The following is a 26,660-nucleotide window of genomic DNA, read 5'->3' as shown; positions in this document are numbered from 1 at the left end:
GAAAACAACGCTAAATATTAATGCAGCCGTGCAATGCAAACCCAAGGAATATTAGTTAGTCGAGAAAGAACACCGCAAACTCCATTATCCACCAAATGAACCCCAACAAAACCGTCGAACTAAACCCGCTGAAGCGAGCAGCGACCTAGATAGTAGCTCTCTACAAGAGCGCGGCAAAGCCAGCAACGAAACCACCAACCAAGACACAAAGCCCATAGACATGGCCCATATCAACAGACGTCATACGCGGTGCGGCACCGGTAGCTCCATTGATAAGAGTGTTGACGGGGGTCTCCGTTGCAGTAGGGGTAGCAGACTTGGTGGCAGTAGTGGTAACATTGACACGCTTGGGATCCTGGGCGCCGCAGGGGTTGTCTACTCGGCATGCATTCTGGCAGACGGAGTTACCGTCGCACTTGCGGACGCATTGTTCGTTGGATTCAGTGCATGTGTAGTAAGGGATTGTCTGTGAGTATTCGGAGGCGTTGGGAGTCACGCCATTGTTGCACAGACAGTAGTAGTCGAGTGTGGACTGGGAGATTGGTGTTAGATTGACTTGGATTGGGGGTTACGTCCGCGGAATTGCTAGGCATGACGTACTGGTGAGCAAGTGTTTGTGGTCGGGGAGCCGGAGGCACCCGGTAGTTGCAGACAAAGAAGAGGACAGGCGGATGTTTGGGAGTTACACCAGGCCTCTGGAGTGGAATGTGTTAGTACATTTTTGTCTTAAAGCATGGCTGTAGAGCGTTGACTGACCTCTTGTAGCAAGGGGAACTGACAACGGGTCGAACTGGCTGTTAACCAAGGTCACAGCCGAGGCGAGAATAAGCATTGTCTTGGACAGCATGTTGTCGGTCGAGCTGGAAGATTGAGAAGGAGGTTAGAAAATTGGCGGCAAAAGGTCACTGAACTTCAGCATTAGCTTTCAGTTCAGAGGTTCCAGTGTGAACCTTGTCCACGGTCTAGACCTCGAATGTCGAGATAGCTTCTAGGGTCGGTGGAATGAAGGGGGATAGGTGTAAGGGGACTTACGGAGCTCCAATCCTTGGACTCGTTCGAAAAGAAGCCAAATAAAGACGTCAGTGTGACTGATGAACAAAGAAGCCAATAGAAAGAGACTGGTGGAACAAAGTGTAGATGTGTAGGAGTGTCAGTAGGCCAAGGAAGGGAAAAAAAGTGAACAGCAAGGGAGAGACGGAGAGCTCATAAAAGGAAAAGCAATGATCACAGGACGGGATATGCCTATTATAGAATGCACTAGTTGGTTTGCATGGTGATGGTGGCATGCACTAGTGCCACCCGTCGGCTCTATTCAACTGCACTGTTTAGTCTTGACGTTTGTCTTATTGAGTGGATTCCGTGAAACGCGTTGAAGGTGGACTGTGGCTTCATCAAGGGCCCGCTATAGGGGAATTGCCCTTGGGATGTATCAATCCGGGGATGTATCGATGAGCTGGGATCGACGAGAGACGTTTAGTCCCGCTCACTGTGTAACGTGTCTGTCATTATGCAGTCCGCAGTCTCCACTGCAAAGCACAACGTTCATTGCTGTACTCATCGAGGATAAGGAAAGCCATGTCTCAGCCCGAGGCTAGAGAACTAGAGGAACGCCATTCAAACAACGCTTACCGCGTTGGGATTAGTGTGCCGCTTGGCTTGAGATATGGCAGTCTCGCAGGTTTACATCTTTGCGAAAATAGAGGGGGATCGGATTCCGAAAATACGTAGAAAGTAGCTGGACGAGATTGAAATCTCGTCATTAGTGCGATGAGACAATCATCAAGGGAATATCCAAGTTCAAAGTCCCGGGGCCGAACCCCGGGCCCGGGGATAAAAGCTCCTTATCTAATCCACCCGGAATGGAAGCCCCGTGACCACTTGTCTCACGACTCCAACTCAATTGACTCTCCCATTAGCCAGCTATCCGCAGCCGTTTTCAACGCTCCAACAGATCACTTGCCACCTCTATCGCAACCTACTCCCCAAGGGTAAGTTTGTCTCACCTTGGTTCACCCGTACAACCCCATATTGCCTAACCCCGGGCCACCCTTGCATCCACTCCAACACCCAAACCAACCAGCCAAATTCCCTCCTACCAGCTCATACTGTCCACCCCGCACAGAGGGGAAGACCCCAGACAATCCCGGCAAGGACAAACATACACCCGGAACAACAATCTAACGAAACCGTCACGCAGGACCGCAAACCCCGCATCCCTCACAGCATCTAATGGATGGAGCCAGCACCTGAGGAGGCCGGACCGGCATCTGAGCCGCACCCCTCCTCCCCACACCCAGACCTCAAACCCACCCCCGCACAGCGGCCTGAGACCGATGAAGACGATCACCCCACCACTCCAAACCCAGACAACGCGCAAAATGGGCCACCGGAAAGCTGCGCATCCTCCACAACCTCCCGCCCGGTATCCGGCGTAGTGCCGCCCTACTGGAGCCGCCATGAGCGGAAGGTCTCGCGCGCATCACAGTCGTCGTTGCGGCGCGCTGCTATTACGCTCGAGGACCACACTGCCGACCCGAACTCGGAGACGAGTCGGGGGTTGTGGGCCAGTAGTGTTTCTATTGATGATCATGTGGTTGTGCGTGGCATGACCGGGGTGGGGTCTTATGTTGTCTGGAACTGTACTATCCAGACACTTGATGTGAGTATTGATGTCCTCCGGGGGATTCGTGTCGGCGTTGGTTTCTAATGATGTTCGTTTCGGTATAGGGCGGTCCGATCGTTATCAGGATGAGGTATGTTGCTTGTTTCGCGTCGTCTGTCACTGCATGACAAACAGCTAATGCTAACGGGCTTGTTATAGATACTCCGAGTTTGATGAACTGCGTCAGCGGCTGGTTGCTTCCTTCCCGCATGCGAGGAGTGCATTGCCTGCGTTGCCGCCGAAGAGTGTTCTCTGTATGTTTGACGCTATCTTTTATGCCCCTGAAAGGAGCTAATGCCAATATCTCGACAGTCAAGTTCCGACCTAAGTTCTTGGAGTCTAGACGCGTGGGTCTGGAGTACTTCCTCAAGTCAGTATCCCTCCCAAGCCCTCTGGCTACTATGCATCATGTGGACCAGATTCTTATGTTTGTATAGCTGTGTCCTACTGAACCCGGAGTTCTCGGGCTCACCCATCGTCAAGGATTTCCTCTTCGGCCACATGTGCTAATTGCACGATGCCCTTATCACATGGCGCATACGACTTACGATGCATGGCGTTTGGATCTCGGAACCCGCATTATGTACAATTGTACATTCTCATATCTTGCATTTTGCCTTGAACTGTGCATATGTGTTAAGAAATCAAACTTATATTCAATATTAGATACAATGGATTGTCCCGTTCAATTGATTCAATTTGTTCGATTGACACCACGGCTCCCGTGGCCATATTCAGTCTTTGACCATGGCGACCACTCAATCCACACAGGACCTCGGGAGGGGATTGCTCAGTGTAGGGCCACAGATTCCAAAAAAAAGTAATAAAACCATGGGATTTCAAGACGAATTCAAGTATGACCACCGCCTCGACAACGGAGATCCCAGCAGGACCACGGATTTTGCTTTTTGACCGAACGCCTTTGATGCAACATCCAGATTTTGATATAGAAACAAGATAAATTATCTGGGTGGTTCCATGGGGGGAGTATACAAGTCCAAGGCCGAGGCTTTCACGCGTTACTCACGGAGCCGGTGGTGGCGACTTGTCAAGAGTCTCAGTCTTGGGTGTCTGCTCAATCGGATCACACCGTTTCGCACCCTTCTTCTCATCTAGTGATTCGATACCCTTAGCCGCAGCCTTCGACCTGCGAGTCAATGCCCAGCCCCGAACATCTGCCCAGAAGATTTTCCGCCAACTGATATTGGCCATATGTGTCATAGCCAGCAAATGCCGCGGACTAGGTATGCCAGGCGGGAAGACAAGGTATAGAGCCGAGTCCTGAGCAGAATCCGGGCGAAACTTATCGTGGTATGCCTTCTTTCCCCCAATCGGTAGACGATGGAACGCACGGCCATATAGGTTACAGGTGAAGCGCCCGAGCGGGGCTGGCATGCCGGAGACATCTTCCCGGACCAGGGCATTTAGAGGCTCGAACCCGAACCCGAGGTATGATACGCCGGCACGGTATAGCAGAGCCATTGCGGCGACGAGGAGAAGATCACTTATTCCTTTTGGGCTGCCTGGAGCTGCGATGCATGGGTCAACGTGGTACCCGCCTGAGCCCAGGTGTCGGAGTGCGGCGAAACCGTTGATCATTCCATCTGCGCCGCGTGTGTATATGAATGTCATGAGGGCGGGGAGGGCAAATGGATCATAGACGGTTATGAAGGCCTGCGGGCTGGTGGAGCAGTTGCGTTCGGCACGCCAGGCGTCGTAGATGGCGATGAGTTCGGATTGGAGTTGGGGGTCTGTACCATGAACGACTGGGGCGTACACACCTAGGGTGATGCCCCCTTTCCTTGGGTTTAGGAGTTGGCGGTTCTGGGTAGTGATGCGTTTACCGTTTCGCTCGAGGAGGATATCGTTAGTTTGGGGATTGAGGACACGCTCTGTGGCGAACCGGATTGTCGTCCATCCATTTGGGTGGGCGTAATCGCGCAAGAAGGACCTGCTAGCGCCCATGAATGCTATGCTCCAGCGATGCCGTCGTCGGTACGCTGCGAATTCCGATAATAATTCTGCGATTGCATCTGGGCTGCATAATGGGTCTCCACCGACGACTGCGACGCCGTTTTGAACCTTGAAGGACAATGCCCCGGTTCGGGATTTGTTCACAAAGAATCGATAGCTGTGGTCGAGGATCCCCATGTGTGCTACCCGACCATGTTGTGCGGCTAGCTGCTCAATGGCTGTCATCGTTTTGAAATCATCGAGGCTGAAAACAATCGCCTTGTCACCGCCGTATTTCTTCGTGGCCTTCGTGCGATAACATTCCGTGTTTGTATGTGAAAAATCAATGTCTATCGGCACTTGTGTGTGAGTGCCATCCAATGCTTCACCGATGCCCACACTCGTTCCAGGTGTGGAGGCGGACTCAGCTGCTGTACGGGTGCTATAACTTGCTGAGCTGGCGCAGGAAGTTACCGAAGTCGCGGCGATGTTCTTTTGCAGGTGGTCCAGCAGGGAGACACACGAGGTATTGAGAGGATCATCGTGATCATCGCGTTTCGGAGCCGCGTAGAGCTGGTTCATCAGAGCATCGCCAATCTCATTCGATAACAAGCTCTTGGTCTTTGACTCAGAAACAGCCAAATGATTTCCCTTGCGCGCTCGGCGCATCCGTTTCTCTGGAGTTGACGGTGTCACTATGATTGTCTGGTTGGAATCACCCACAGTGACGGTAATTGGGGGGATCGACTGCATTGTAGAAGATAAGAAGAGGAATGGGATGATATGAGAGCGACAAGAAATGAAGAAGAGGATCTCCTGACTGGTTTTGTGTCTCGGAAGTTAAAGACGTGACAAGTATGACACGCACCTTCCAATGTAGCGGATACATCTCGTCACCTCGATGTTAGGCAGAGGCATTTTTATAAGCTTCACGTCTGCAGGTCAACCAGAAGTACAGACACCTTGTACCCAGGGGGTATAAATAAGGTCACCAATCAGAATCATCAGAATCCAGTCTAAGGCCCATGATCTACCGGAACAAGCCTTTGTGGGTCTTGGTTTGCCCTATGGCAGCGCTGAACCATAGTAACATAATTCTATTCTTATCTCGGATTTGTATACCCCATACATGTCAGCAAGCAGATTGTTCTGACAGGACGTGAGATTTGTTTCCATGGTTGTTCTGAGTTACCTATATAGGAAGTCTCTGTGACTTCTTGCGCAGGCTCCAGCCCATTAACAGATGATATTTTTGTCCTATACGACTCGATTATTACCAACCTAAGGCAACTGGCAGGACCACAGACCTTGGACTCTCAGAGACCAAGAGGGCTATGGTCTAGACCCACCTACATACGTCCTTTATCTGAGAATGGAATATACTATATGCCTGATATGAGAGTAGAATCAACCAATACAATAAATGTTAGGTAGCTCTCACGCCATGTGAATGGAGACCATTAGCGATTGTATACCAAGAAAGCTCCACTATCCGCTGAAGTCTCGAAGAAAAAAGAAGACAGACAGCGTCTATCAAACGCCTGACGGACCTGCACTTGTGAACTCAGCGTCAAAGAAAGGTTCATCAGAGCCAACATGGGAAGCTTGGAGGTATCTACGCCCTCGCCTCATACGCGTCCCCATCGCGGCCAGGGAGCTCGACTATACTGCGTAGCCCCTTGAGCCCTGAAATTTCAAGCTCCTCCAGGAGCTCTCTATCTTGTACAAGAGGCTTCTGATCAGGTCGGCGACCCTGTCGGTCCGGCTCAAGGCACTCCCGCATTGTGTGACCTTCCTGTTAGGGGTGGTATCCAGGAATCGAATGAAGATTTTCCTTATTCATTAGAATTAGGGGTCGACAAGAATGATTTCTTATTCATAACGTTTTGAGATATTCGTCATCGCATGCGTATTCGTGGCCAGGACTAATACGAATACGAATATGTCAAAATATTACTAATAGTATTCGTCTCAACCCCTACAGAGCTGCATTTGGGTATTGCTCTTGCCTATTCTCCTTATTTTTAGGAGCAAGAAATGTACGGATAGACGATGCTTACAGATCATGATATCCGTATCGTGTTTCTATACTCCTGGTTAGCCTAACTGATATTACATTTACGCCAGTCTCTTGATGGTTAGCGTGTTTCATATATACGCTAGTATGGAAATGGTTAGAGCAGTGCAACAACGCTAGACCAGATTAGGCAATTGACATCCCGCATCGAATGACAACATGTCCATCTTCCCAGTACCTGCCTCACACGTTCCTCTTGAGTTATTTCCATTCAAGCGATAGCCTTCATTCCGATAATTCTCCTGTCAGGATCAAACACCAAGATGATCACCAATCGTCCCGCTACCTTGGTTGACATCCCACAAATCCGTGATATCAACCACTGGTACATCATGCACAGCATATCAACATTCGCGATTTCCCTACCACCAATATCCCACTATGAACATATCCTACGGGATTTGATGAGAAGGAATCTCCCATTTTTTGTCACAGTCTCAGACACACGCAAGTCGCCAGATGGGGCAGATTTGGTCCTTGGCTATGCTTACTTGTCTCCATTCCGCGGTCATTTGCTGTCCTACGCACCGACTGTCGAGCTCTCGATCTTCATGCGTCATGACCAACAGCACTTTGGCTATGGAACCATATTGCTAAGGAAAATTCTATGCTTGGTTGCAGAAGGTGTTTTGCACCACGGCGAGGAAGTGGTGGGTGATATTCAAGGCATCGGGCCGAGGAGCATCGTGAAGGACTCGGAGATCCAGAATATCATTGCAGTCATTGCCTACGATGCTGAGACGCCTACTGACGGAGACAAATTGAGAAAATGGTATGGCAAATGGGGGTTCGTTGAGAAAGGGCAACTGGAGAATGTGGGGAAGAAGTCGGATCGTTGGTAAGTCGCTCATGCTATTGTAAGATACATTGTGAAGCTGATAGACTTCAAAGGATCGATACCATATATCTCCAATGGACCAGGCCAGAACCAGTGGATACTGAGTGAACCAACGGGCATCCCTTGATTAGATGCGCAGCCCGTCGGGACGCGGAAGGAGACAGTGGATAAGTAGTGTCAAACTAAATGTTGTTTAACACGCTCGGATTATAAGATTGACACAAGGCCCGGTGTATATTTACTCATAAACTCATAGATACCCCTAGCCCTGGCTACAAACTAATGGAATAATTCAAAGAATGCCGTGTGCATGAGAGGCTATTACGGTAAGTTGTTATTAAATCCGAATTAGGCTCTAGATAGAGTAGAAGCTCATAGTGAAACTAGAGGCAAGCCGCTCCCCATGTACACAAAACCCTGGACAACGGGTGGCACCGTAAGGTACGCAGGAGCTTCTCGATGTCTGTGATTGCAACTGCAACAACGTTAATCATACTGCTGTATTGTTGCAGGGGATTGTGCACCAAAAACATGCATGTCAAATTGAGAGGTCAGTAAGAGATTGGTGACCGACCCCGAGAGAAGTGAAGTGAGAACCTACCTAAGGATCCTAGTGATGTGGCCCGAGGGCCATAGTGCTTCATTGCCGGTGATCGTAGACTAGGACCTTATGGTAAGTTCAATGGAGAGGTCAAGAAGAGCCGGGTAATCAAGAAGCGACGCGAGAAAGTCCACCTGAAGATCCTGCTGTGGTCTGACCTTATACAGCTAAGAGAGGGGAGGGAAATATTGAGTCCCTATCAGATGAACTGAGCTACTCATATAGCCTGGTTCAGGCATAGAACTAACGCATCGGCGACTGGCGGACAAGCTATCGCGGCTATAGACAGTGAAGGGAAGAGAAGAGAGAAAGGTCGATACTTGTGTATTCATCGAATTAAACCATTATGGATACCATGGCTTATGGTCCCAAAACTGAGACATAAGCTCGCCAGCCATGCAATCAGATCTAGAAAGGCATGCCACCATTGATGAAGGCCTCGACAACGGTATTGAATTGATTCCGATTCATAGCCTCGTTATCCTCATCACAATAGGCAACCAGGCGATGCGCAAGGATACAATCGCTGGGGGCCTCCTCTTGGAGCTGGGCAATCATCACCTTGGCAGCCGAGTAATAACTCAAGCCGGTCTTGAAGGTACGGCAAATGATGACTTGCTCACGCCAAGCACGGACGTAGGCTACCAGGGTGTGATAGTCGCCACGGTGCATTCCCCAGAGTTCGAGCAGATGACCAGTTCGGTGGAGGTCATAATTGGAGCTCATTGAAATGATTCCTTGAAACGTCGCATCGGCAAAGGTAAAGTTTGGCACATATCTCTGTAAGGAAAGGTAGAGCTCGGGCTCGATACTGCACAGTAGCCATTCCGACACGATAGTGGACCACTGTCGCCAATTCTTAAAGTCGGGATGAAAAATTTCTGGTTGCTTGAGGTCGGAAATGACTGGCAAAAGACCGAACTGGTCAAGGGTGGTCTGGACATTTTCTCTCCAGTGGTAGGAATCCTCGAGGTCGCTGAGACTTGCAATTTCTGGTAGGGTGATGTCCTCGAACTCCGGGAGGTTCGTGGCTTGAGTCCGCTCCATGATGTAAGGCATGGTTGGAGGCAGGAAGATTGGAGGCATGACTGGAGGCATGATTGAAGAAAAAGTTGGAAGGAAATGAGATGGGAGGATAATGTGATGGCAACTTTGGATGAAAGTTGGAAAGGAAACTCGAAAGGATGAAGACCAAATGGTATCCATTGACCGCTATGGTGACCGCCGTATTGAGTCTATAGACCACACAGGCAGTTATGGAGAATCACGTTATCGAGGTGTTTAAGCATCGCTCTTGCCCCTGGTAATCACAACGTGACTGCTCTCTTCTCCTTATACTTGTTGTACCACAGCAGAGTAAAAGGTACCCAGCAAGGCCAATCAACAAGATTCCGCCTAGAACAACGCATGTATTGTTCATTTCATCGATACTGCATCGTTATATTGGTTAGTGCCCGGCTCAGCATCGAAGCACGGAACCTGGCCGCTCGAAGTCCTCTCGTACTCAAACACGAAAGAGACACTTGCAAACCCTAACCATGCCACAGGCACAATATTCACAGCAGACTAGGGCCAACCACAGTTCGTCCTCATTTGTGCCTTGATCAACACCCTCCTGTTGCTTTCTCTCATAATATCCTGCCCGTGGAGAGAGGAAGGTAATATTAGGACCGTTCATGGTGACCCAAATCGGGATGGATCGACTAATGGAGGAGACGGTAGACAATGAACTGGCCAGTTTACCTAGCACTAGCATCTTTCTGGGACTGCCCGTATGGCAGTATTATGCACTTGTATACACGTACTAATGTGAATGAAAACAACGGCATATGCAGAAGACGTGCTGTGCCAGGACTGGACCACTGGTGGACTTACAAGCGGATGTAAGACTAAGAACTTGAAAGAGATTGACTGAATGAGAGTTCATTGTGAGCGCTGGCGCTGATCGCACTCTTAGACAGATTATGTCATCATCATGAGATATTAACATACTAAAAGCAAAACGAAAATATTCTGAAGGCTTTGATGCCATCAATCAGTTTTTATGTACTGTGTAGCATGGCTGTAGGAATGCGCTAGTCCTCATCTGGTCTAGCGCGTGGCTTAAATCATATCCCCGGGATCATGCGGTTGGTTTCCCAATTGGGGGGTCGTTCGCTCAGCATGTGGAACTCGACGAGATGATAAATATCTTGAATCTGGTCATAAATTCTTAATTTACAATATGATGCGTCACCTTCGGCATATTCTTTTATCTCATTTCTGCAGTCCCAACGAGCTCCATATGTTATCAAGCATCAACCTATGCTGCCACTTACTTAAACTTCCGGAAACTCAACCCCAGATTGATATGTTGATGTCATGACCCAAACTCTTGAATATACATAAACGTGACATCGTATCTCCAGTCTGCAGATTCGACATCTTAGCATACTAGCTACAAATCTCCAGATGAATACCTGGCGTTCGCTAGCTCGCACTGTTAAATGGGTCTGTGATATCTACGAGAGTTACGTCGAATGATGTACTTACAAAGTACAGCACCATGGCCCCATCCGCGTACAATTGCGGCGGCTGAGTCTGCAAGAGCACCACTCGCACAAACTTCTTAAGGACGTAAGTTACAACTCACATCGACTGCAAGCAGATTGTACCCATGCTTATCCGAGCAGTTCAACATTCCAGTTCCACTGGGGTTCCTGGTTGCAACCCCTGAAGAAGCTAGAGATGTTGTCTCTAAGATCAGTGAGTCTACCCCTACATCTTACGACCTCTTGGAGGATTACGACCCCGTGGAGAATTACGACCTCTTGGAGAAACTGACGTCCACCCAGACGCACCATCGATCATGAAAGCCCAAGTCCTCGCCGGCGGCCGCGGCAAAGGCAAGTTCAGCAGCGACGGAAAAGGCGGAGTCCGCCTCGTCGAGTCGTAAGGCTCCCAGCAAATTACAAAGTACAAATCTAATAGCAGCCCCAGACCAAGCGAAGCCTTCAAAAACGCCACTCAAATGCTCGGCTCCTACCTAACAACCAAGCAAACCCCACCAAACGGTCTGCTAGTAAGCAAACTCTACATCTACCAAGCAGTAGCAATTGCACACGAGTACTACATAGCAATGACCTTCGACCGCCAGCGTGCCTCGCCCGTCCTACTCATTTCCGACGAAGGCGGCATCAACATCGAATCGAACGTCGACAAGCTGCACAAACTATGGTTTGGACACTCAACGGGTATCACGCCAGAGATAGATGCATACATCCAAGCAGAACTAGGCTTCTCAGACTCCGAAATGAAAGGCATACAACGGATCCTGGAACAAATGATTAAATTATTCCACGAAAAAGACGCGACGCTACTGGAGTTGAACCCGCTTGTTCGCAGTGAAGAGGGCGAGTTCGTCTGTCTGGATGCGAAATTTGAGTTTGATAATGCCGCGCAGTGGAGACAGAAGGAGATCTTCGAGTTGGAGGAACGGTCACCGGAGGAAGAGGAGGAGCACCAGGCTTCGAAGTTGGGGCTTTCTTATGTGCGGCTTGAGGGGAATATTGGGAATATTGTTAACGGGGCTGGGCTTGCGATGGCGACGAATGATCTGATCAGTTTGTTTGGAGGGGAGTGTGCTAATTTCTTGGATGTTGGGGGTGCGGCGACGAAGGAGACTTTGTCGAAGGCTTTTGGGATTTTGAAGAGGGATGAGAGGGTTAGGGGGATTCTGATCAATATTTATGGGGGTCAGTATATTGCCGACACGCCCCCGGTTGAGTTGGTAGCTAGGCAGCTGAGCTGACTTTTGTTAGGAATCGTGCGATGTGATATGATTGCTGAGGCGATTGTTGCTGCTGCTGCTGAGATGGGAGGGTTCAAATGTCCAGTTGTTGTTCGTCTGCAGGGCACCAATAGCGAACGAGGATTGAAGCTGGTGAGTAAAACTATCAATTGATCCTTTCACCAAAGTCGGGAACGATTCTAATTGTGCTCTCATTATAGATTCGAGAATCTGGATTGGAGAACTTGATTGTGGAGCCTGAGTTTGAGAAAGCCGCTAGGATGATCGTGGAAAAGACCTCCAATTAAGGATAGTTGATGTGATAACTGCTTCTAGCTTTGCCAATTGCCATATAAAGAAGCATGGATTCAATATTGCCTGGAAATTAGTTTTGACAAGACTGTCCCAGACCCCCAGTCACGAACAAGTCTCAGAAGACGAGTCGAAGTTGGTTTGCTAACCGGAGACACACTATACCCAAATAGGCATAGTGTATACGATGTCACCCAGCCTCTCGCCAAATCCAATAGAACAGTGCCCGACCACATCCGAGTTGCCATAGCTATTATAGGGCTACCGAATCAACAGAGTAAGCACTAGCGACGCAAGTGATAGAAAACCAAGCCAAATTGGAGTCACATCGAGCCATATTGACAGCTCTCTTACAGGATCACCAGAGATCGCCCAGTGCGGCTTAGCTTCGATAAGCGGCAATCGCCCCTGAGCCCCAGCCACTCGAGTGGGCCTTTGACGGGTTCCAGATGCACTCATGACTCCTAAGAGGCTAAGTTATCGGGCAAATCACAGTCCAAGCAGCACATGGGAGGGTCCGTCTCTGACGTTAGCATTTGTCGGAAAGTTTTCTTATAAAGAAATGGCCATTTCCCGGCTGATTGTGTAAATATTTTCGCACTTACCATGAGGCAGTCGACGCCCATTTACTGGGTTGTCCAGGCTTGTCTACTATGGCTGGCAATTGTGAGGGCGTCAGCAATTGTGCCGACTAAGAATTTGATTTCGGCTCCAGCTTCAGATTCTGGCGATGACGTCTCGACACTTCGATCGCGCGACACGAAGCCGTTCCTTCTGCGGATTCTGCCGTTTGGTGCTTCCATTACCATGGGGTATAAATCTCCAGATGGAAATGGATATCGCGAATGGCTTCGACAGCAGCTGCGCTATGCTGGGTGGGAGGTTGATATGGTGGGAACCCTGCAGAGTGGCACGATGCATGACAATGTAAGTTCTTGGTATCTATACTCGTGCAGGACGAAATACTGACACTTAGTCCAGGATCATGAAGGCCGTATCGGCATGAGGATCGATCAATTATCAAAAATTGCTAAAAACATCATTCCACTACAGCCTAATCTAATCCTCCTCAAGTGAGTCCACAATTGATGTCATATGACCAATTTTCTATTCCTCTAACGCTAACAAGTGTCCCACAGCGCAGGCACAAATGACGCCCTCCAAGAGTATAAAGTCGAAACAGCTAGCGAGCGGATGGACTCTCTCCTAACACAGCTATTTGACGGCATTCCCGGCACGACCATCATTCTATCCACTCTCATCTTCAACGGAATCCACCCCCAGGAGGTCGCAGATATCAGCGGGCAATACGTAGAGCTCGCAGGCAAGCGACGAGCGCAAAATGACAGCCTCGTCCTAGCTGATATGAGCACGTTCATCAAATGGAATGAACTCGTTGACAATATCCATCCCACAGCGGAGGGATATGAGCGCATGGCGTCTGTGTGGTGGGCAGCTATCCAGGAAGCCGAGAAGGAAGGCTTGCTTAAGGCGCCCAAATCGACATCTACAAATAGTGGTACTATCAGCAAGGCCTACGAGAAGGAACTTGATGACAGCATTAGTAACCCGAGTCTGCCCGCATACACTGCCTCTCCGCAGCCCACGGTGGTTGAAAGAGAAAGTGGATCGTCTAGGTCCCGGTGGCAGCTTTGGGCTGTTAGTTTCCAGATGATCGCTAGTGAGTGTCTTTTCTTCTCTTGGTTTACCTGTTCGGCAACCTAGACTAACCGGTTCTTCTAGTGTGTGTTGCTTTCTCTGGGTTATGAATAATGACATTGACGACAAAATATTCAAATAAATATTCAAAAAAATAAGATCAAAACTTTCAATGAAACTTCGAGAGGAAGACCCATCTTCATGGAGTGCTGTGCATTCGGCAATGCATATACCTACCTTCGGGTCCTTCACTGAAGTCCAACGACCTCCGTCTAGACTCTAGGCTGCAGTCAGGCGTGGAGGGCTTAGTGGGTATTCGTACTGTAGCCAGGCATGCGAGACTCGACTTGGCCACTGGCCTGGCCCTTGGGAAGACTGGTGTGGATGGCAGAGGACTTTGATGGTGTTCTGATATTGTATTGGCTGGTGGGTCATGTATCAATGTTCTTCCATTCTCCTGAAAACCAGGAAATGGTATGTGCTCAAAGAATAATTATTCTGACAACGTCGGGAATTGAACCCACAGCCTCGAGGTTGAGGTCATATGTCAGCCGCATAAGGTTGTGTTCTGAATAGCCTCATGTTTGTTTCGAGATGGATGTACCCAAGAACATTATATCCCCATCAACCACCACCATATCGCGTGCAATTGATCTATAACTTCGCAGACAGGTAGCTAGCCATCCCCAGATTCTATGTATTAAATTTGAATATCCCAACCGCCCTATAAGGCCTCCAAGATGCCGATCTAAAACTCCCAGTGACATTCCCCGTGACCCATTTGTTCCCTTATGAGGAGGAAATTGTACTTATATTTAACCTTCCCCCCCCCCCCCCCCCCCCCCAGTGGTCTAGTGGTTAATAGGGTGTCTAGGGCTCCTTCGATGGGAAACCACGATTGCCAGGCTAATGCTAGTCCCTCTTCTTGATCCTACTCTGCTAGCCGCTGCCGGTTGGATTCGTCTGTGCCAAAGCTCTCTCGAAGCACTACACTAGGCAAACCCTCCGCGCTTTGACCCAAAGGACTTCTGTCGCAGCGGACGGCGTTACTTAGGAGAGAGGCCGTAGATTAGTACAGAGGGTGGAGGTGCAGGCGATGAAGATTGGAGAAGCCTCGTAGCCCCCCCGGGGTTTTCTGATGGTCCAGGAGCGGTCTGGAGTGCCTACCCACTGGTAGGTAATGGGGACCTTTTTTTACCCTCTTGGTATATTTTGATGCTATTCATCTTTGGTAGGTCATACCTAATTCCTTCTCGCATCTTGATGCTATTCACATATCCCCATCCTCTCAGCTCTCTCTCTTTCCATTTTGATGCTATTCACAATTTCACATAGTCCCATCCTGGTGCTCTTTATCTCCCCCTTCTCCTCCCTTGACATTGTTTGTCTCCCATCCTCTCTATCTCCTTCCATTGTGATGCTATTCATATTTGGTCATCCCTTCCTTCCTTCCCTTCCATTTTGATGCTATTCATCTTTCCCTTCCTCTCCCTCTTTCGATATTGAGGTTACCTGAACTTCCCCTTCCCTTCCCATCCCGTTGTATGAAGCGATTAACTTTTCTCCTGCCTTCCCTATCTTGATGCTCAAGTTTACCTTTACTCGCACACGAGCTAAACCATTTAACCATCCTATGATTTTCCAATGTACCCTGTTTTTAAATGGTATTTTATAACGTTTCATTACCAATTTCCCATGAATGTATGGCATGGCACTCGACGATGTGACAATCTGGTGGATTTGTATGGCAGAGATAGATGTATGCATTTGTGTCACGATCTAGGCTTAGGGTCTTTTCTCTTGTATGCAAAATGGAGATTTGAATATAGAATCTTGAATTCTTCAACTCGATAATTGTAAGAGAATTCCAAGAATGGAGAACTATGTACATTCATTCGTACACCAGGCGAGAAAGACATGCGGCGATGTTGAAGAGGATAAACACCCACATTAACCCGAAGTTGCGCCAGGCGTCCTTAGTGGGCACCATTTCCAACTTCCCCTCGCCGCCCCCCCCCGCCCCCTTGGGGATGTCCAGAGTGACGTTGAACTTGGACTCGATGCCACGGCGGGTATCGCCGCCGCGGCCGATGAGCATGCGGTGCGGGGCGGTGGGTCGTCGATGGCCGAGGTCACAGCCTCACAGGTGACTTGGTCCTGGCGTTCCTTGACGAACTCCTCGATTGCGAGCCCCCGCCAATCGTCGTTTTCCCACTCCACACGCTCCACACATGAGCTCTTCGGAAAGTCTTCAACCAACATATGGAGGATAGGATTCAGTCGGTTCATCAACCCCAGGTGGCTCCGCGATACATGAATATCCAAAATCGGGCGGATGGAGGCTGCAGAGAACGGCGAAAGTTTACCCGTGCTCCTTTGATTGCACAACTTCGGCCTCATTGATGAATCCGAAGCGGAGCCAGCTCCACAGCCATGCCACCATTCCATCATTTCCTTGGATGTGGTACACAGTCAACATCGACAGCTGCTCTTGACTCAGTCGTCTTCCGTGTTTCTCGGTCGTTTGGAGGCCCTTTAGCCGCCGTGATATCCTCCTCATCCGTATTCTCCTGCCCGTATTACCAGAATTCTCGGCACTCTCAAAACCTGCGATCATAAAGTGTGCAAATGTGGATGAGAAGAGGAGGAAGGTCCAGATGAAGAGCCACATTTGTGCGCCGCGCAGTGCGACAGCGTCAGTAGGCTCAGCATTGCGGTACAAACCTCCCCAAGCACCTTCCCATTATCATCCGCACCCGGCCGCAGCGAGTGAGCCGTCATCTTGACCTTGCCGAACTGCACCCTCTCCTTGTCGCGCTTTTCCTTCTCCTTGCGACGGTCGCGATCAATGATCATGCATCCATTTGAAGAGTTTCTCGATATAGGGCCGGATGATGAGGTAGAAGACCACGCAGCCACGCTGCCGATGACTTTTGTCCAGCGTTTGCCGCTCATCTGCGCGATGGAGGCGTAGCCATTTTTGAAGAAGCGCGTGATGATCAGTTCGAAGAATTCGTGGATTTGCACGGAAGTCTTCGGCTGCGGCGGAGGCTGCTTCGCTGAGATCTTGAGACCTGACTTGTGCGTGTGCTGAAACCCCACCCGGTATCGACTTTGACATGGGAAAATCCCACGTACACCGTCAAGACACCCACTGGCTACCAAGACCTCCTCGATAATGTTCACGGATGGGTGAAGCCTGGTATGCTCGGTGCCCTGATGGGTTCCTCTGGCGCCGGTAAAACCACCCTTCTCGATGTGCTCGCTCAGCGCAAAACCGAGGGTACCCGCAAGATCGTGAAGCTCAAGCAAGTCAATAATGACATCCACGTGGGCGAGTTTCTCTTGACGTGGGGTACCTCTTGCTGATGCCATGATTGGTAGCGTTGGCGCCGGATTGAGTGTCGAGTGTCGGGACAGACCAAACTGACTAGGAACACATTCCAGAACAGCATATGGGGAAAATTTTCAAAACGCCGTAAACCCCCTGGGAGAATGGGCAGCGAAAGCGCGTGACCATTGGCGTGGAACTGGTTGCAAAACCCAGTATCCTGATCTTCTTGGATGAGCCCACCAGTTGTCTCGATGGCCAACGCGCGTACAACACTGTCAGATTCCTTGGCCGACTGGCAGATGCTGGACAGGCTGGTCTAGTCACCGTTCACCAGCCATCTGCACACCTTTTCGCTGAGTTCGAACAGCTTCTTCTTCTGGCTAAAGGCGGCAGGACTGTGTACTTTGGTCCCATCGGAGAGAATGCCGCCGCTATCGAAGACCATTTCTCGCGCCATGGGGCGCCATGCCCGCCTGAGACCAACCCTGCTGAATGACTGATGTGGTAAATGTGGTTTCAGGCCAACTCAGTCAGGGCAGAGATTGGAGCCAGCTCTGGCTCGAGTCGCCTGAACACAATGACATGATTCAGGAGCTTGACAGCATCATTGAAGAGGCTGCTGCTAAGCCGCAAGCCGTCACTGGTGATGGTCGCGAGTTTGCTTGTACGCTTTGGGAGCAAACGGTCTTGGAGCGAGGCCGGTATTGAAAAGCCCATGCGCAGGACGAGTCTCGGTGGGTCCCGCCTGGTTTGCGAACTGTACTGGGACGCGCAGGGCATGCAGCAGCCCTTGGTGGCTATCCTCAGCCGACGATCATATATGTGCCAACCTGTCATACCAAAGGGCAAACACGTTAGCCGTCAACCAGTTCATGTCGTTCGAGTTCAGATGGGTATCGGTAACTTACTTCGAGTCCGTTCATCGTCCGACGGCTACCGTCAGATCCCCGTCGAGTAGAAGAGCCGACTTCCATCATTTGCTGCTCGCACGGAGAAGAGTCGGAGCTGCGTTCCTTGTGGATGATGGGCGAGGAGAAGATGCCCAATGATGAAAGTGTGTACGGAGTACGGGAGGAGGAGAAGAAAGAAAAGAATTGGACTGGGGATGATCCTCTATTTATGTCCATTGATCCAGACTAGGCAACACGTCCACGCGCATGAGAATCAACAAATACGGCGGGAGACTCGCCAAATATGGCGGCAGCTCTCGACCATATCCATGCCTCGTCGGGAAAGAGAAGTCTCCGGCCATAACCTCCCAGCCGCGCCGAGCAGAACGCACGCCAAATTGGGCATTAGCTCTTGACCATGTCCATATACCTCACTGGCCCACTGACAAAGAGAAGGCTCCGGTCATAACCTCCCAGCCGCGCCGAGCAGAACACACGCCAAATTGGGCATTAGCTCTTGACCATGTCCATATACCTCACTGGCTCACTGACAAAGAGAAGGCTCCGGTCATGAGACCCCAGCCGCCGCGATTCAGGTGACTCCGAATTGGGCGAGAGCCCTCTGAGGATGTGGTCCGGAGCAAGCGCCGGCGAGGTGATCCCAGCCGCGCTGGATAGGGTCATTCTGGATTAGGCAGCGCTTTTCCGAACCACTTCTGGCACAGCTATCTATGCAACTCATCAAGGGAAGACTGCTCTTGACAGGGCTCAGCCTACATAGTTTCGTGACGGACGGCAGCATTATGATATCAATGATCGGCTATGATAACTTTGTAATGGCTCGTGCAGGCAGAATAGCGCAGCCTCCGTTACAGGTATGATATCAAGAGCCAGGCAGTCTTTGTAGCATCAGGGTCCGCAACTATGAGAAGGGTTCATGATGCGGATGACGCGGATGTCGGACAAAAACATGGCAAGCTTGCAGCAAGAAATGGGAACCTGTATTGCAGGCTCTATTACAGGTACGATGTTCAGGTTCAGGCTGTCTCTGCATGTGTAGTGTCAGGGCCTACAGCTATGATACAAAGCTACAGGATGCCGATGATTGGTGGGGGGTGGAAAGTGAGAGGGAGGGAGGGCACGATAAAGCACGCGACAAATCACGAGACCAGCAAACCGCAAGAGCTACCATTGGGGCGCACTGAATATGACATCTTGGAACGACATAAGCGCCTGCTATCTTGGACATGAACGGATTGTTTAAGGCGAGTGTATTGGAGGGTTGTGTGAGACTTGTGTTGCATTGTGCTTTGAGGCTGCTTTGCGGGTCACACTTCACGACGACTTCGTATCCAGTGGCCTTCGTGTCTGAACAAGGGTCTAAGGTAGATGGAGAACTCACCAGCTTCCTTTTCTCAAACGGTTGGTCTTCTCCCATTTTCACTCGGTATCTCCCTACATGATACATGCGATTATGGAGTGTCCTGGGTTGACTGGTGAGTCGGCTAATTGATTGGGACCAACTACAAGAGCCATGGAATGGTTTCAGTCAACCATGAGTTATGACCAAGTGAAATGTGTCCCGATGAATCGTGGGGTGCACATTTCGTACTGACGTCCATCTCAAACCGAAGTAGAAGCTGAAAGACGGCTCAGCAGAGCACTCAGACCAGCCGCAGACCAGAGAGGAAAATCAGTCGTTTGATCCATGGTGAATGCATCAAAGGACATTCTATATGCTGCAGTGGCCAATGGCTTGTATAGGTAATTACTCCTTGCTTCCTCGACAACTGATATATACACAGTTCGTCCATATTAGCCGCCTGGTGGACGCTTCACTTGAAGTAAGTTATAGTCTGCATGATCCAGGATTCCCGCCGACTGGGATAGGTAGTCAAAACGAGGTCCTCGGAGTACGACAGAAATTCAAACGAAACGCAAACGACAAACAAAGCCACAAGTCACACCAATTTCCCATCCATCTGCCGCAGCCATAATTTGCGGTCAATCGCTGTTTCAACGAAGTATTCCGTTACGCCTGGGCGGCGTACTTGAATGTCTTTCCGGGCTTTGGCCGGCTCATCGTTACCAACAGGAAAACCCGTACAGTGAGCTTCCTTGTAAGTCTTAGAGGCCTGGACCTCTCTCAGCACTTAATATCGTGTGGATACAAAGGAATGCCTAGTGTCTAGGTAAGGTGGACGCGTGATGTTTTTGTTAGAGGATGTTCTGGGATTGGCGTACATGACCTCGTTAATGGCCTTGACCTTAGCAGTAGACAACTTGCGCCCAGCCAGCATCTTTCGTCTGAGTGTACCGAGCTCGCAGGTGAGCTCATTTGCTGTGATCGCAAGGTTCGAGAAAGTGCGTTTTCATGGAGCGCTGTGTGCGGTGTAGAATGGTAAATGGTAATTGGACTAATCATTTATCATTGGCGACCAGGTAGGCAGGTACCAGGTACTCAGTTAGGAAGCTCAGCTATGCATCAATCTTGAGGTTCAAGCGACTTTCCAAATCTCCACCGAAGCTCACCACATGACGTCACTCATCCACAGCTTGACTCTCAACCTTGAATCCCACCAGCTTTCTACTACTTCAATTCCTCTAAGCACTCCCTTAAATTTCCTCCAAACACTTCAATTATCTACACTCAACCTAATCCATCCACAATGTTCGAATCCTTCGCCATCCTCCGCAAACAGCGCTCCGACGAGCTAGCCAAGCTAGCCGACGAGCACATGCAACACGACCTCCAAACCTCAGACCGCGACAAGCTCAAGGCCGCAGCCTCCTCAATTTCCCTGTGGACAACAGTTGGTTCAGCCGTTGGCGTTAGTATCGGTCTGTTCGCAGCTATCCGACTGCGGAGTACGCGGAAGGCGTTTTTCTCTGCGATTCGGGCGCAGGAGAGGCCTACGAAGGTTGTTTTTCAGGACGGGCGGACTGGTATGTTTCTTACCTTCTATGATTGAGAAAGGAGGAAAGTGGTAGAAGGTTAGAATGTGGCTAATTTGAATATTGTTGTGCAGAATCCATTCCCGATCTGACGCCGTTGTTGAAACCGACTACGTTGGGCGACTTTGCGACGTATTTCTTTGCTTCGCTTGGTGGGTTGTTTTTGGGTGGGGAACTTGGTATGTCCTTCTGGTTCTGGTTCTGGATGATTTGGGTATTTGGCCATATGTGCTGACTTGTGTTCACGATAGGCTTCGCTGGTGGTGCTGCCAGTGGGACGAGGAGTATCTCGGCTGATCCGGAGAGCAAGAGGAGGATTGAGACTGCGTTCCGGAGGTTCCGTGCTGATGTATTGAGGAGACAGGCGGATGCGCTGGATAAGGGGGAGAATAGCTCTGGTTTGACCTAGATGCTCACCAGGGATTGATGAATGCGATGAACTGGAACAGACGAGAACTACATTTTCAGATGGAGCTCGCATGTGTAAAATGACAACCTTCCTATGCTTAATTCATATGCCAGTGTAATGTTATGTACAAATCTAAACTTCAAGAGCTTTCAAAAAAGCCGGGCTTTCATGACCCTCCGCAACCCTGCAAATAGGCGTGAGATACGCCTCGGACGATTCCTTACTCTCCTGCAACTTGCGAACGTAAGACTGAGCGACCTTGAGCCACATTGCCTTTTCACCAGCACTAGCCCTAGACCCCTGCCAAACCCAGAGTCTGTTCCCAGTATCAAACAGGAAAACATCATTCCCATCGAAGTCATCCCTATCAACCCTCTGCCCATCCTTGACAAGCTCAAAGGACAACTCACCCTCGGCATCACTAAGCCTGAACAGCTTGCGCGAGCGAGCCCTCTCATCAGGCCCACTCTTAGCAAACCTCCCAGGCCTAGGCGCCTCCAGCGTCGACCCGGCATGATCCTTCCCACCCAACAAATCAACAAAGATCCTCGACCTCCCCTCCAGCTGCGAAATAACCTCAACATCAACATGTTTCGCCAGTGTCAAATCATTAACAACCTGCGCCGCCTTGGCCTTCTCCATGGGACTGCACTTCCTCCCCTGCCAAACCCAAATCTTGTTCCCCTGATCCAGCACAAAGACATCATTCTCATCCAAACTCTCCCATTTCGCCTCAACCTCACAAACAATCAACGAATCAGCCCGTGAAATACCAGCATGTTTGAAAACCCTCAACAGCGTCATCACTTCCTCCTTCTCCTTCGGTTCAACATGCCTAAACCCAGACCTAACACCCCCAGATCTGACCGCATAATGTCTAAACAGCGCCAAAAACTCATCCGAAGGATGCTGCTGCGTCTCCCTATACTGGCTCGCAGCACCGTGCAAAAACTCATCTAGCTCGACGGTCTTGTAAGCCGCCGTCCCGGCTTCATCCTGTGTAGTCTTGCTGCCGAGCCAGAAGAAGATGTCGTGGCCGAGCTTGTCGGAGCCGGCTTTGTACGAGTGTAGCACGATGAAGCTGTCGCCGTCGTAGAATTGGCCGTAGTTCTCTGTAGGCCAGGGGGTTACTTGGAAGTTTTCGATGCGCCAGATGAAGAGGCCGGGTTTTTGTGAGATTTGGCCGTTGTTCCAGGCGGGTTCGGTGGTTGCGGAGGTGTATTTGATTCGGTGGTCGATGTCGCTGCCGATTAGTTCGACGTTGCTGTCTTTTATGTCGTATTCTTTTGGGTGGATTAGGCCTTCGTGGGGTGCCATTTTGGATTGATTGGATTGGATTGGATTAGATTGGGATTTGGGGGAGGTTGAGTAGAGAAGGATGGAGAGGAGAGCTCTGTGTCTGTGTCTCTGTCGATGAACAAAGAACAGCTTAACAAGGCAGATGGTGGCGGTGGGTCCGTTCAGCCCGCGGGGTATGGGAGTTTTGGAAGTAATTGGCCAATGGGGTTGGGGATCTTTCAGGTTCCTGTTTTGTACTATTTTTAGGATGAGCTTGGTTTTCTGTGGGCTGAGAGTCGAGACTGTTAGCAGATTCGTTTGTAGGGTGGCTTTAGAGAGGGAGTCTGAGAGAGACGGGGTCCAGTAAGAGGCTGGATATCAATCGGTCGATATGCCCAGGTGGCTTGTTTGTCATTATGTGGCTTCAGCAGGTCTTTGAGTTACCACGGGAGCTCCGGACTGGAGGATGAGCTGGATAACAGGCTATATACCTGGTCGTATGATAACAAAGGGTGTAGGTCGATAGGTAGGGCGGGGGGCAAGCCAACATCAAGCAAGGAAAGGACAGTCACTTTGCCTCTTAGTACTTAGTCTCATTGCTTCATCTACTGAGGTCGTACCACGTATGTTGAAATGTATGCAAGGTGGCACATTCCAATATGAGCGACCAATTGCATGGCTTCAGTCTTACATCTTACAATGTAAAGTACGAGATAAATGAATTGGTAAATCAAGAGCACTTTCTCAGCTCCGAAATGAAATTCCAAATGTCCTGGCAGGTATATGAAACACCGAGGGAATAACTATCTACTTCTCTGGGAGTACTCTAGTGACCGGCGACTGTAGTCACCGTCACCAACGCTAAGCGTCAAGATATCATGATTTTTTCTCGTTCCCCATAACCGTCGCAAACTTTTTGGGTCATTAATCGTTAAATTTACCAGCGGCCACCGCCACCACCGTTGAAGCCACCGCCGTTGAAGCCACCACCACCGGAGGGGCGGGCGTTGGCGAGGTTAACACGGATCTGGCGACCATCGAGACTGGAAGAGGGTATGTTAGCTATTTGTAATGAGTTGGGACTGAGCGATGGTTGGAAAACATACTCTTGCTCGTTGAGGCCAGCGATGGCAGCCTCGGCCTCTTCAGCGGAGGAGTAGGTGACGAAACCGAAGCCACGGGAGCGACCGGTCTCACGGTCAACCATGACGATCTGTAGGGGAAATGGTTAGTTGGTGCACAGAGAGGAAAAAAGAGGGGAGAAGAAGAGATTTTTCACGTACAGAGTCGACGATTTGGCCGAACTCGCTGAAGGCCTGACGAAGCGACTCGTCGCTGGTGTGCCATGAAAGGTTTCTAGATTGCAGTCAGTATTCAGGTTCTGTTCAAACAAAAAAGGGGGATAATCGACATACCCGACGTAGATCTTAGACATTTTGATGAAATTTTTGGGGGTGTTGGATGAAGAGACTTACAAGACGCGGGGCATCTGAGAGAGATATAGGCTGGTCGTGGCGGTGAGAGGCAAATTTCATTCGCCCCGCATTAAATGTTGAGGAGATGTTCAAGGGTCGAATCATCCATAGAGGTCAAGAACAGTAGTATGTAGTATTTAATATCATTTTGTTCGATAGCTGATAGCTCTGATTTACAGGGTATTTTCGAATCAATCCTCATCTCTTTATTCTCAATATTGGTGATTTGGCAGCCAATTCCCCCTGCCTCGCCTGTCTGTTTACAGTGGCAGAATTCCTTTAGCGATTAGCGATAGGCTGACAGGATCTGACGAGATCTCAGGGCCCCAACGAGATCTGCTTGGTTCGAAACACACAAACATCTCTTTTGAAATATTTAATATTTTGCTTCATAATCATACATAATTCATTCTCATTGATATGGTTAATACGCCTGATTTTTGGCAGTTGAGGCACGAGAGTGGAGTTTGTCAATTCCCTCCTCATCGCTGAGTCTAGACTCTGGAGCGTCTATCTCCAACACATAGCTGGCCTCTGCGGCCACAAAAACGAGGATCCTACACATCCAACCAGCCCAGGCAGCCCTGATCAGGCTGATTTACTGGGTTTGCCACTGAATTCTGTATCCAGGGTGGAAATATGAACAGCCCTGTTTTCACTCGCTACCGGCCGGGAAATGTTCGGCAATTGTAGCAGCTTTACGCCCTTAAAGTCTTCCTCAACGCTTTTTCCGTGTTTTGATCAGGTACATTTCATTGCGTTAGTCGTAATACAGTCTGTACATAAATTAAATAAACATAAACGTGGCAGCAATCAATGCGACCAATGCCATAAGGCCCTGCATACCATCCGACCTCGGAGTCAGCAGTGCACTAGCAGCACCCGTGTGGTTCGCCGATCCGTTAACAGCAGCGGTCTTTCCCGCTCCCAATGGCAGTCCCTGGTATCCGAACGTGAGGTTCTGTGCAATCGACTGGTTATAGCAATCGCCATTTGCGAGATCCAAGTTGGTCAAGTCATCGGCATTTACGAAGAACATGTACTTCGACTGTTTGATCCCCTTGAATCCAGAGGTATCGTATGGGAAATGGTCGCCCGGGTCGGTCGCCGAGGTGTTGCGGAGGAAGATGCATTGCACTTGGTCGGGGAAGTCGGTGGCTAGTTTGGGATAGTCGCGCATGACATCGCTGTTGCTAGTGTCGGCCACCAGGACGAATTTACGCTCGGGGAAGGTCTCGAAGATCTTCTGCAAGAGGAACTTGCGGATTGATAGAGTGGCGGAGACGTCGCTGAAGTTCAGAGGACGGGTGTCGAAGGAGCCACCGGGGTAGGTCTTGTAGATGAACTCCATGTAGTTCCTGGTGACCTGCTCGGGGGTTGTGGTCTAGAGCGACGATTAGTACCCGATACGAGTGTAGAAACTAGGAGACTTACCAGGTAGTGGAAATGCGTATCGGGAAGGCTGGTGGACCAGTTGCGGTATATCTCCGGCATGTTCTGCCAAGGTGTGAACTGACGCGCAAAAGAGTTGATCAACCCTTTCTCTGGTTCATAGATCTTAGTGACGCGCAGAATATCATCGATGTCAGAGATGATGGTGAGTCCGGTGGGAGGCACCAGATAGGCGGTAGAGTTTCCGATACTTGCGCCCTCGACATGAGTGTCGAGTCTTTGAATGGCCTTTGTCTCATTTCCGGGAGTAAGACCATTGCTGTCGATCGGCACAAAAGTGTCAAAGTCACCTTCGACCGTTGTGTTGTAAGGCAGAGTGATGTCTTGCGTGCCACCTGTGGTCTTCGAAGATCCACCGCCGCCTGGCTGTCCGCTGGATCCCTGACCCGCCGCAGGCTTCAGGTGGATCGTGTTTACAGCAACATCTGGCTGCTGCACAACGAAAATCCCGGCAGTCAGGTTGCGTGCCTGGGCTTGCTCGGATTTGGGAAGGTCCGAGATACTAGTATTGACCAGGAAGATATCGGCCAAATCGTTCAACTTAGAGACAGAGATGTTTGGTTGCTTATAGACGTTTCCATGGAAGCGAACATTCCAGCCTGACTTGGTCCAGTTGGCATAAGGGTCAATGTTCAACACATTGGTCGGTAATGCCTTCAAGTCGGAATCATCCAATCCGAGAGAGCTCACAACCGCGTCTCCAGTGGGGAAACCCTGGAAGAAATTGGGTACTCCAGATGCCACCCACGAAGGTAGGCCAGACCCAAGGTCCGAAAGGGCACCGCCGACATCCGATTCTACGTCACTCAAGATGTTTCGAGGGACAACGGGTGAAGGATCATGTTGGACTGGGGAAGGGGTGATGACAGGGTCGGAAGGGGCATCGTTGGTGAAAGCCGTTGGAGCGGGTGAAGCGGAGGCAACTGAAATAATTGAGATCACTGAGATAACTGAGGCCTGTAGAAGGCCGTGTCCAAGAGTGTACCTCATTGTTGC

General features: G+C 50.0%; 14 protein-coding genes across 14 annotated transcripts; 7 read left to right on the top strand and 7 right to left on the bottom strand.

Annotated features, from left to right (window-relative positions):
• Positions 1 to 160: 160 nt before the first annotated feature.
• On the bottom strand, positions 161 to 847 carry N7515_008373 (uncharacterized protein; the record flags this gene model as incomplete). The annotated part of the gene is made up of 3 exons (XM_056669117.1): positions 161 to 532; positions 601 to 695; positions 757 to 847. The coding sequence occupies 3 exons, from the start codon at positions 845 to 847 to the stop codon at positions 161 to 163; spliced, it is 558 nt and encodes a 185-aa protein (XP_056518947.1).
• Positions 848 to 2,233: 1,386 nt separating this feature from the next.
• On the top strand, positions 2,234 to 3,172 carry N7515_008372 (PX domain-containing protein YPT35; the record flags this gene model as incomplete). Its single annotated transcript, XM_056669116.1, has 5 exons — positions 2,234 to 2,659; positions 2,728 to 2,753; positions 2,822 to 2,916; positions 2,975 to 3,032; positions 3,100 to 3,172. The coding sequence occupies 5 exons, from the start codon at positions 2,234 to 2,236 to the stop codon at positions 3,170 to 3,172; spliced, it is 678 nt and encodes a 225-aa protein (XP_056518946.1).
• A 513-nt stretch (positions 3,173 to 3,685) lies between these two features.
• On the bottom strand, positions 3,686 to 5,368 carry ergS (the record flags this gene model as incomplete). Its single annotated transcript, XM_056669115.1, has 1 exon — positions 3,686 to 5,368. One exon carries the CDS (start codon positions 5,366 to 5,368, stop codon positions 3,686 to 3,688), a length of 1,683 nt encoding a protein of 560 aa, XP_056518945.1.
• A 1,587-nt stretch (positions 5,369 to 6,955) lies between these two features.
• N7515_008370 (GNAT family N-acetyltransferase) lies at positions 6,956 to 7,638 on the top strand (the record flags this gene model as incomplete). The annotated part of the gene is made up of 2 exons (XM_056669114.1): positions 6,956 to 7,530; positions 7,584 to 7,638. The coding sequence occupies 2 exons, from the start codon at positions 6,956 to 6,958 to the stop codon at positions 7,636 to 7,638; spliced, it is 630 nt and encodes a 209-aa protein (XP_056518944.1).
• A 901-nt stretch (positions 7,639 to 8,539) lies between these two features.
• Positions 8,540 to 9,229, bottom strand: N7515_008369 (uncharacterized protein; the record flags this gene model as incomplete). The annotated part of the gene is made up of 1 exon (XM_056669113.1): positions 8,540 to 9,229. The coding sequence occupies one exon, from the start codon at positions 9,227 to 9,229 to the stop codon at positions 8,540 to 8,542; it is 690 nt and encodes a 229-aa protein (XP_056518943.1).
• Positions 9,230 to 10,582: 1,353 nt separating this feature from the next.
• Positions 10,583 to 12,208, top strand: N7515_008368 (succinate--CoA ligase subunit beta; the record flags this gene model as incomplete). The annotated part of the gene is made up of 7 exons (XM_056669112.1): positions 10,583 to 10,621; positions 10,673 to 10,747; positions 10,804 to 10,876; positions 10,966 to 11,062; positions 11,111 to 11,865; positions 11,932 to 12,053; positions 12,122 to 12,208. 7 exons carry the CDS (start codon positions 10,583 to 10,585, stop codon positions 12,206 to 12,208), a joined length of 1,248 nt encoding a protein of 415 aa, XP_056518942.1.
• Positions 12,209 to 12,818: 610 nt separating this feature from the next.
• N7515_008367 (putative esterase) lies at positions 12,819 to 13,981 on the top strand (the record flags this gene model as incomplete). The annotated part of the gene is made up of 4 exons (XM_056669111.1): positions 12,819 to 13,139; positions 13,194 to 13,285; positions 13,352 to 13,893; positions 13,956 to 13,981. 4 exons carry the CDS (start codon positions 12,819 to 12,821, stop codon positions 13,979 to 13,981), a joined length of 981 nt encoding a protein of 326 aa, XP_056518941.1.
• Positions 13,982 to 15,762: 1,781 nt separating this feature from the next.
• On the bottom strand, positions 15,763 to 15,969 carry N7515_008366 (K Homology domain type 1; the record flags this gene model as incomplete). Its single annotated transcript, XM_056669110.1, has 1 exon — positions 15,763 to 15,969. The coding sequence occupies one exon, from the start codon at positions 15,967 to 15,969 to the stop codon at positions 15,763 to 15,765; it is 207 nt and encodes a 68-aa protein (XP_056518940.1).
• Positions 15,970 to 16,719: 750 nt separating this feature from the next.
• N7515_008365 (uncharacterized protein) lies at positions 16,720 to 17,701 on the top strand (the record flags this gene model as incomplete). Its single annotated transcript, XM_056669109.1, has 3 exons — positions 16,720 to 16,813; positions 17,038 to 17,201; positions 17,366 to 17,701. The coding sequence occupies 3 exons, from the start codon at positions 16,720 to 16,722 to the stop codon at positions 17,699 to 17,701; spliced, it is 594 nt and encodes a 197-aa protein (XP_056518939.1).
• Positions 17,698 to 17,913, top strand: N7515_008364 (ABC multidrug transporter; the record flags this gene model as incomplete). The annotated part of the gene is made up of 1 exon (XM_056669108.1): positions 17,698 to 17,913. The coding sequence occupies one exon, from the start codon at positions 17,698 to 17,700 to the stop codon at positions 17,911 to 17,913; it is 216 nt and encodes a 71-aa protein (XP_056518938.1).
• A 2,851-nt stretch (positions 17,914 to 20,764) lies between these two features.
• On the top strand, positions 20,765 to 21,459 carry N7515_008363 (uncharacterized protein; the record flags this gene model as incomplete). The annotated part of the gene is made up of 3 exons (XM_056669107.1): positions 20,765 to 21,041; positions 21,125 to 21,229; positions 21,302 to 21,459. 3 exons carry the CDS (start codon positions 20,765 to 20,767, stop codon positions 21,457 to 21,459), a joined length of 540 nt encoding a protein of 179 aa, XP_056518937.1.
• A 132-nt stretch (positions 21,460 to 21,591) lies between these two features.
• N7515_008362 (gelsolin/scinderin family protein) lies at positions 21,592 to 22,776 on the bottom strand (the record flags this gene model as incomplete). The annotated part of the gene is made up of 1 exon (XM_056669106.1): positions 21,592 to 22,776. One exon carries the CDS (start codon positions 22,774 to 22,776, stop codon positions 21,592 to 21,594), a length of 1,185 nt encoding a protein of 394 aa, XP_056518936.1.
• An 898-nt stretch (positions 22,777 to 23,674) lies between these two features.
• Positions 23,675 to 24,172, bottom strand: N7515_008361 (RNA-binding protein; the record flags this gene model as incomplete). Its single annotated transcript, XM_056669105.1, has 4 exons — positions 23,675 to 23,780; positions 23,844 to 23,950; positions 24,021 to 24,093; positions 24,153 to 24,172. The coding sequence occupies 4 exons, from the start codon at positions 24,170 to 24,172 to the stop codon at positions 23,675 to 23,677; spliced, it is 306 nt and encodes a 101-aa protein (XP_056518935.1).
• An 827-nt stretch (positions 24,173 to 24,999) lies between these two features.
• N7515_008360 (phosphatidate phosphatase App1 family protein) lies at positions 25,000 to 26,654 on the bottom strand (the record flags this gene model as incomplete). Its single annotated transcript, XM_056669104.1, has 2 exons — positions 25,000 to 25,596; positions 25,647 to 26,654. 2 exons carry the CDS (start codon positions 26,652 to 26,654, stop codon positions 25,000 to 25,002), a joined length of 1,605 nt encoding a protein of 534 aa, XP_056518934.1.
• Positions 26,655 to 26,660: the final 6 nt, after the last annotated feature.

Source organism: Penicillium bovifimosum (genome assembly GCF_028826915.1).
Source record: "Penicillium bovifimosum strain IBT 22155 chromosome Unknown utg000006l_segment0_segment0, whole genome shotgun sequence".
In the NCBI taxonomy this organism is placed as follows: domain Eukaryota; kingdom Fungi; phylum Ascomycota; class Eurotiomycetes; order Eurotiales; family Aspergillaceae; genus Penicillium; species Penicillium bovifimosum.
This window is presented reverse-complemented; position numbering and strand designations above follow the sequence as displayed.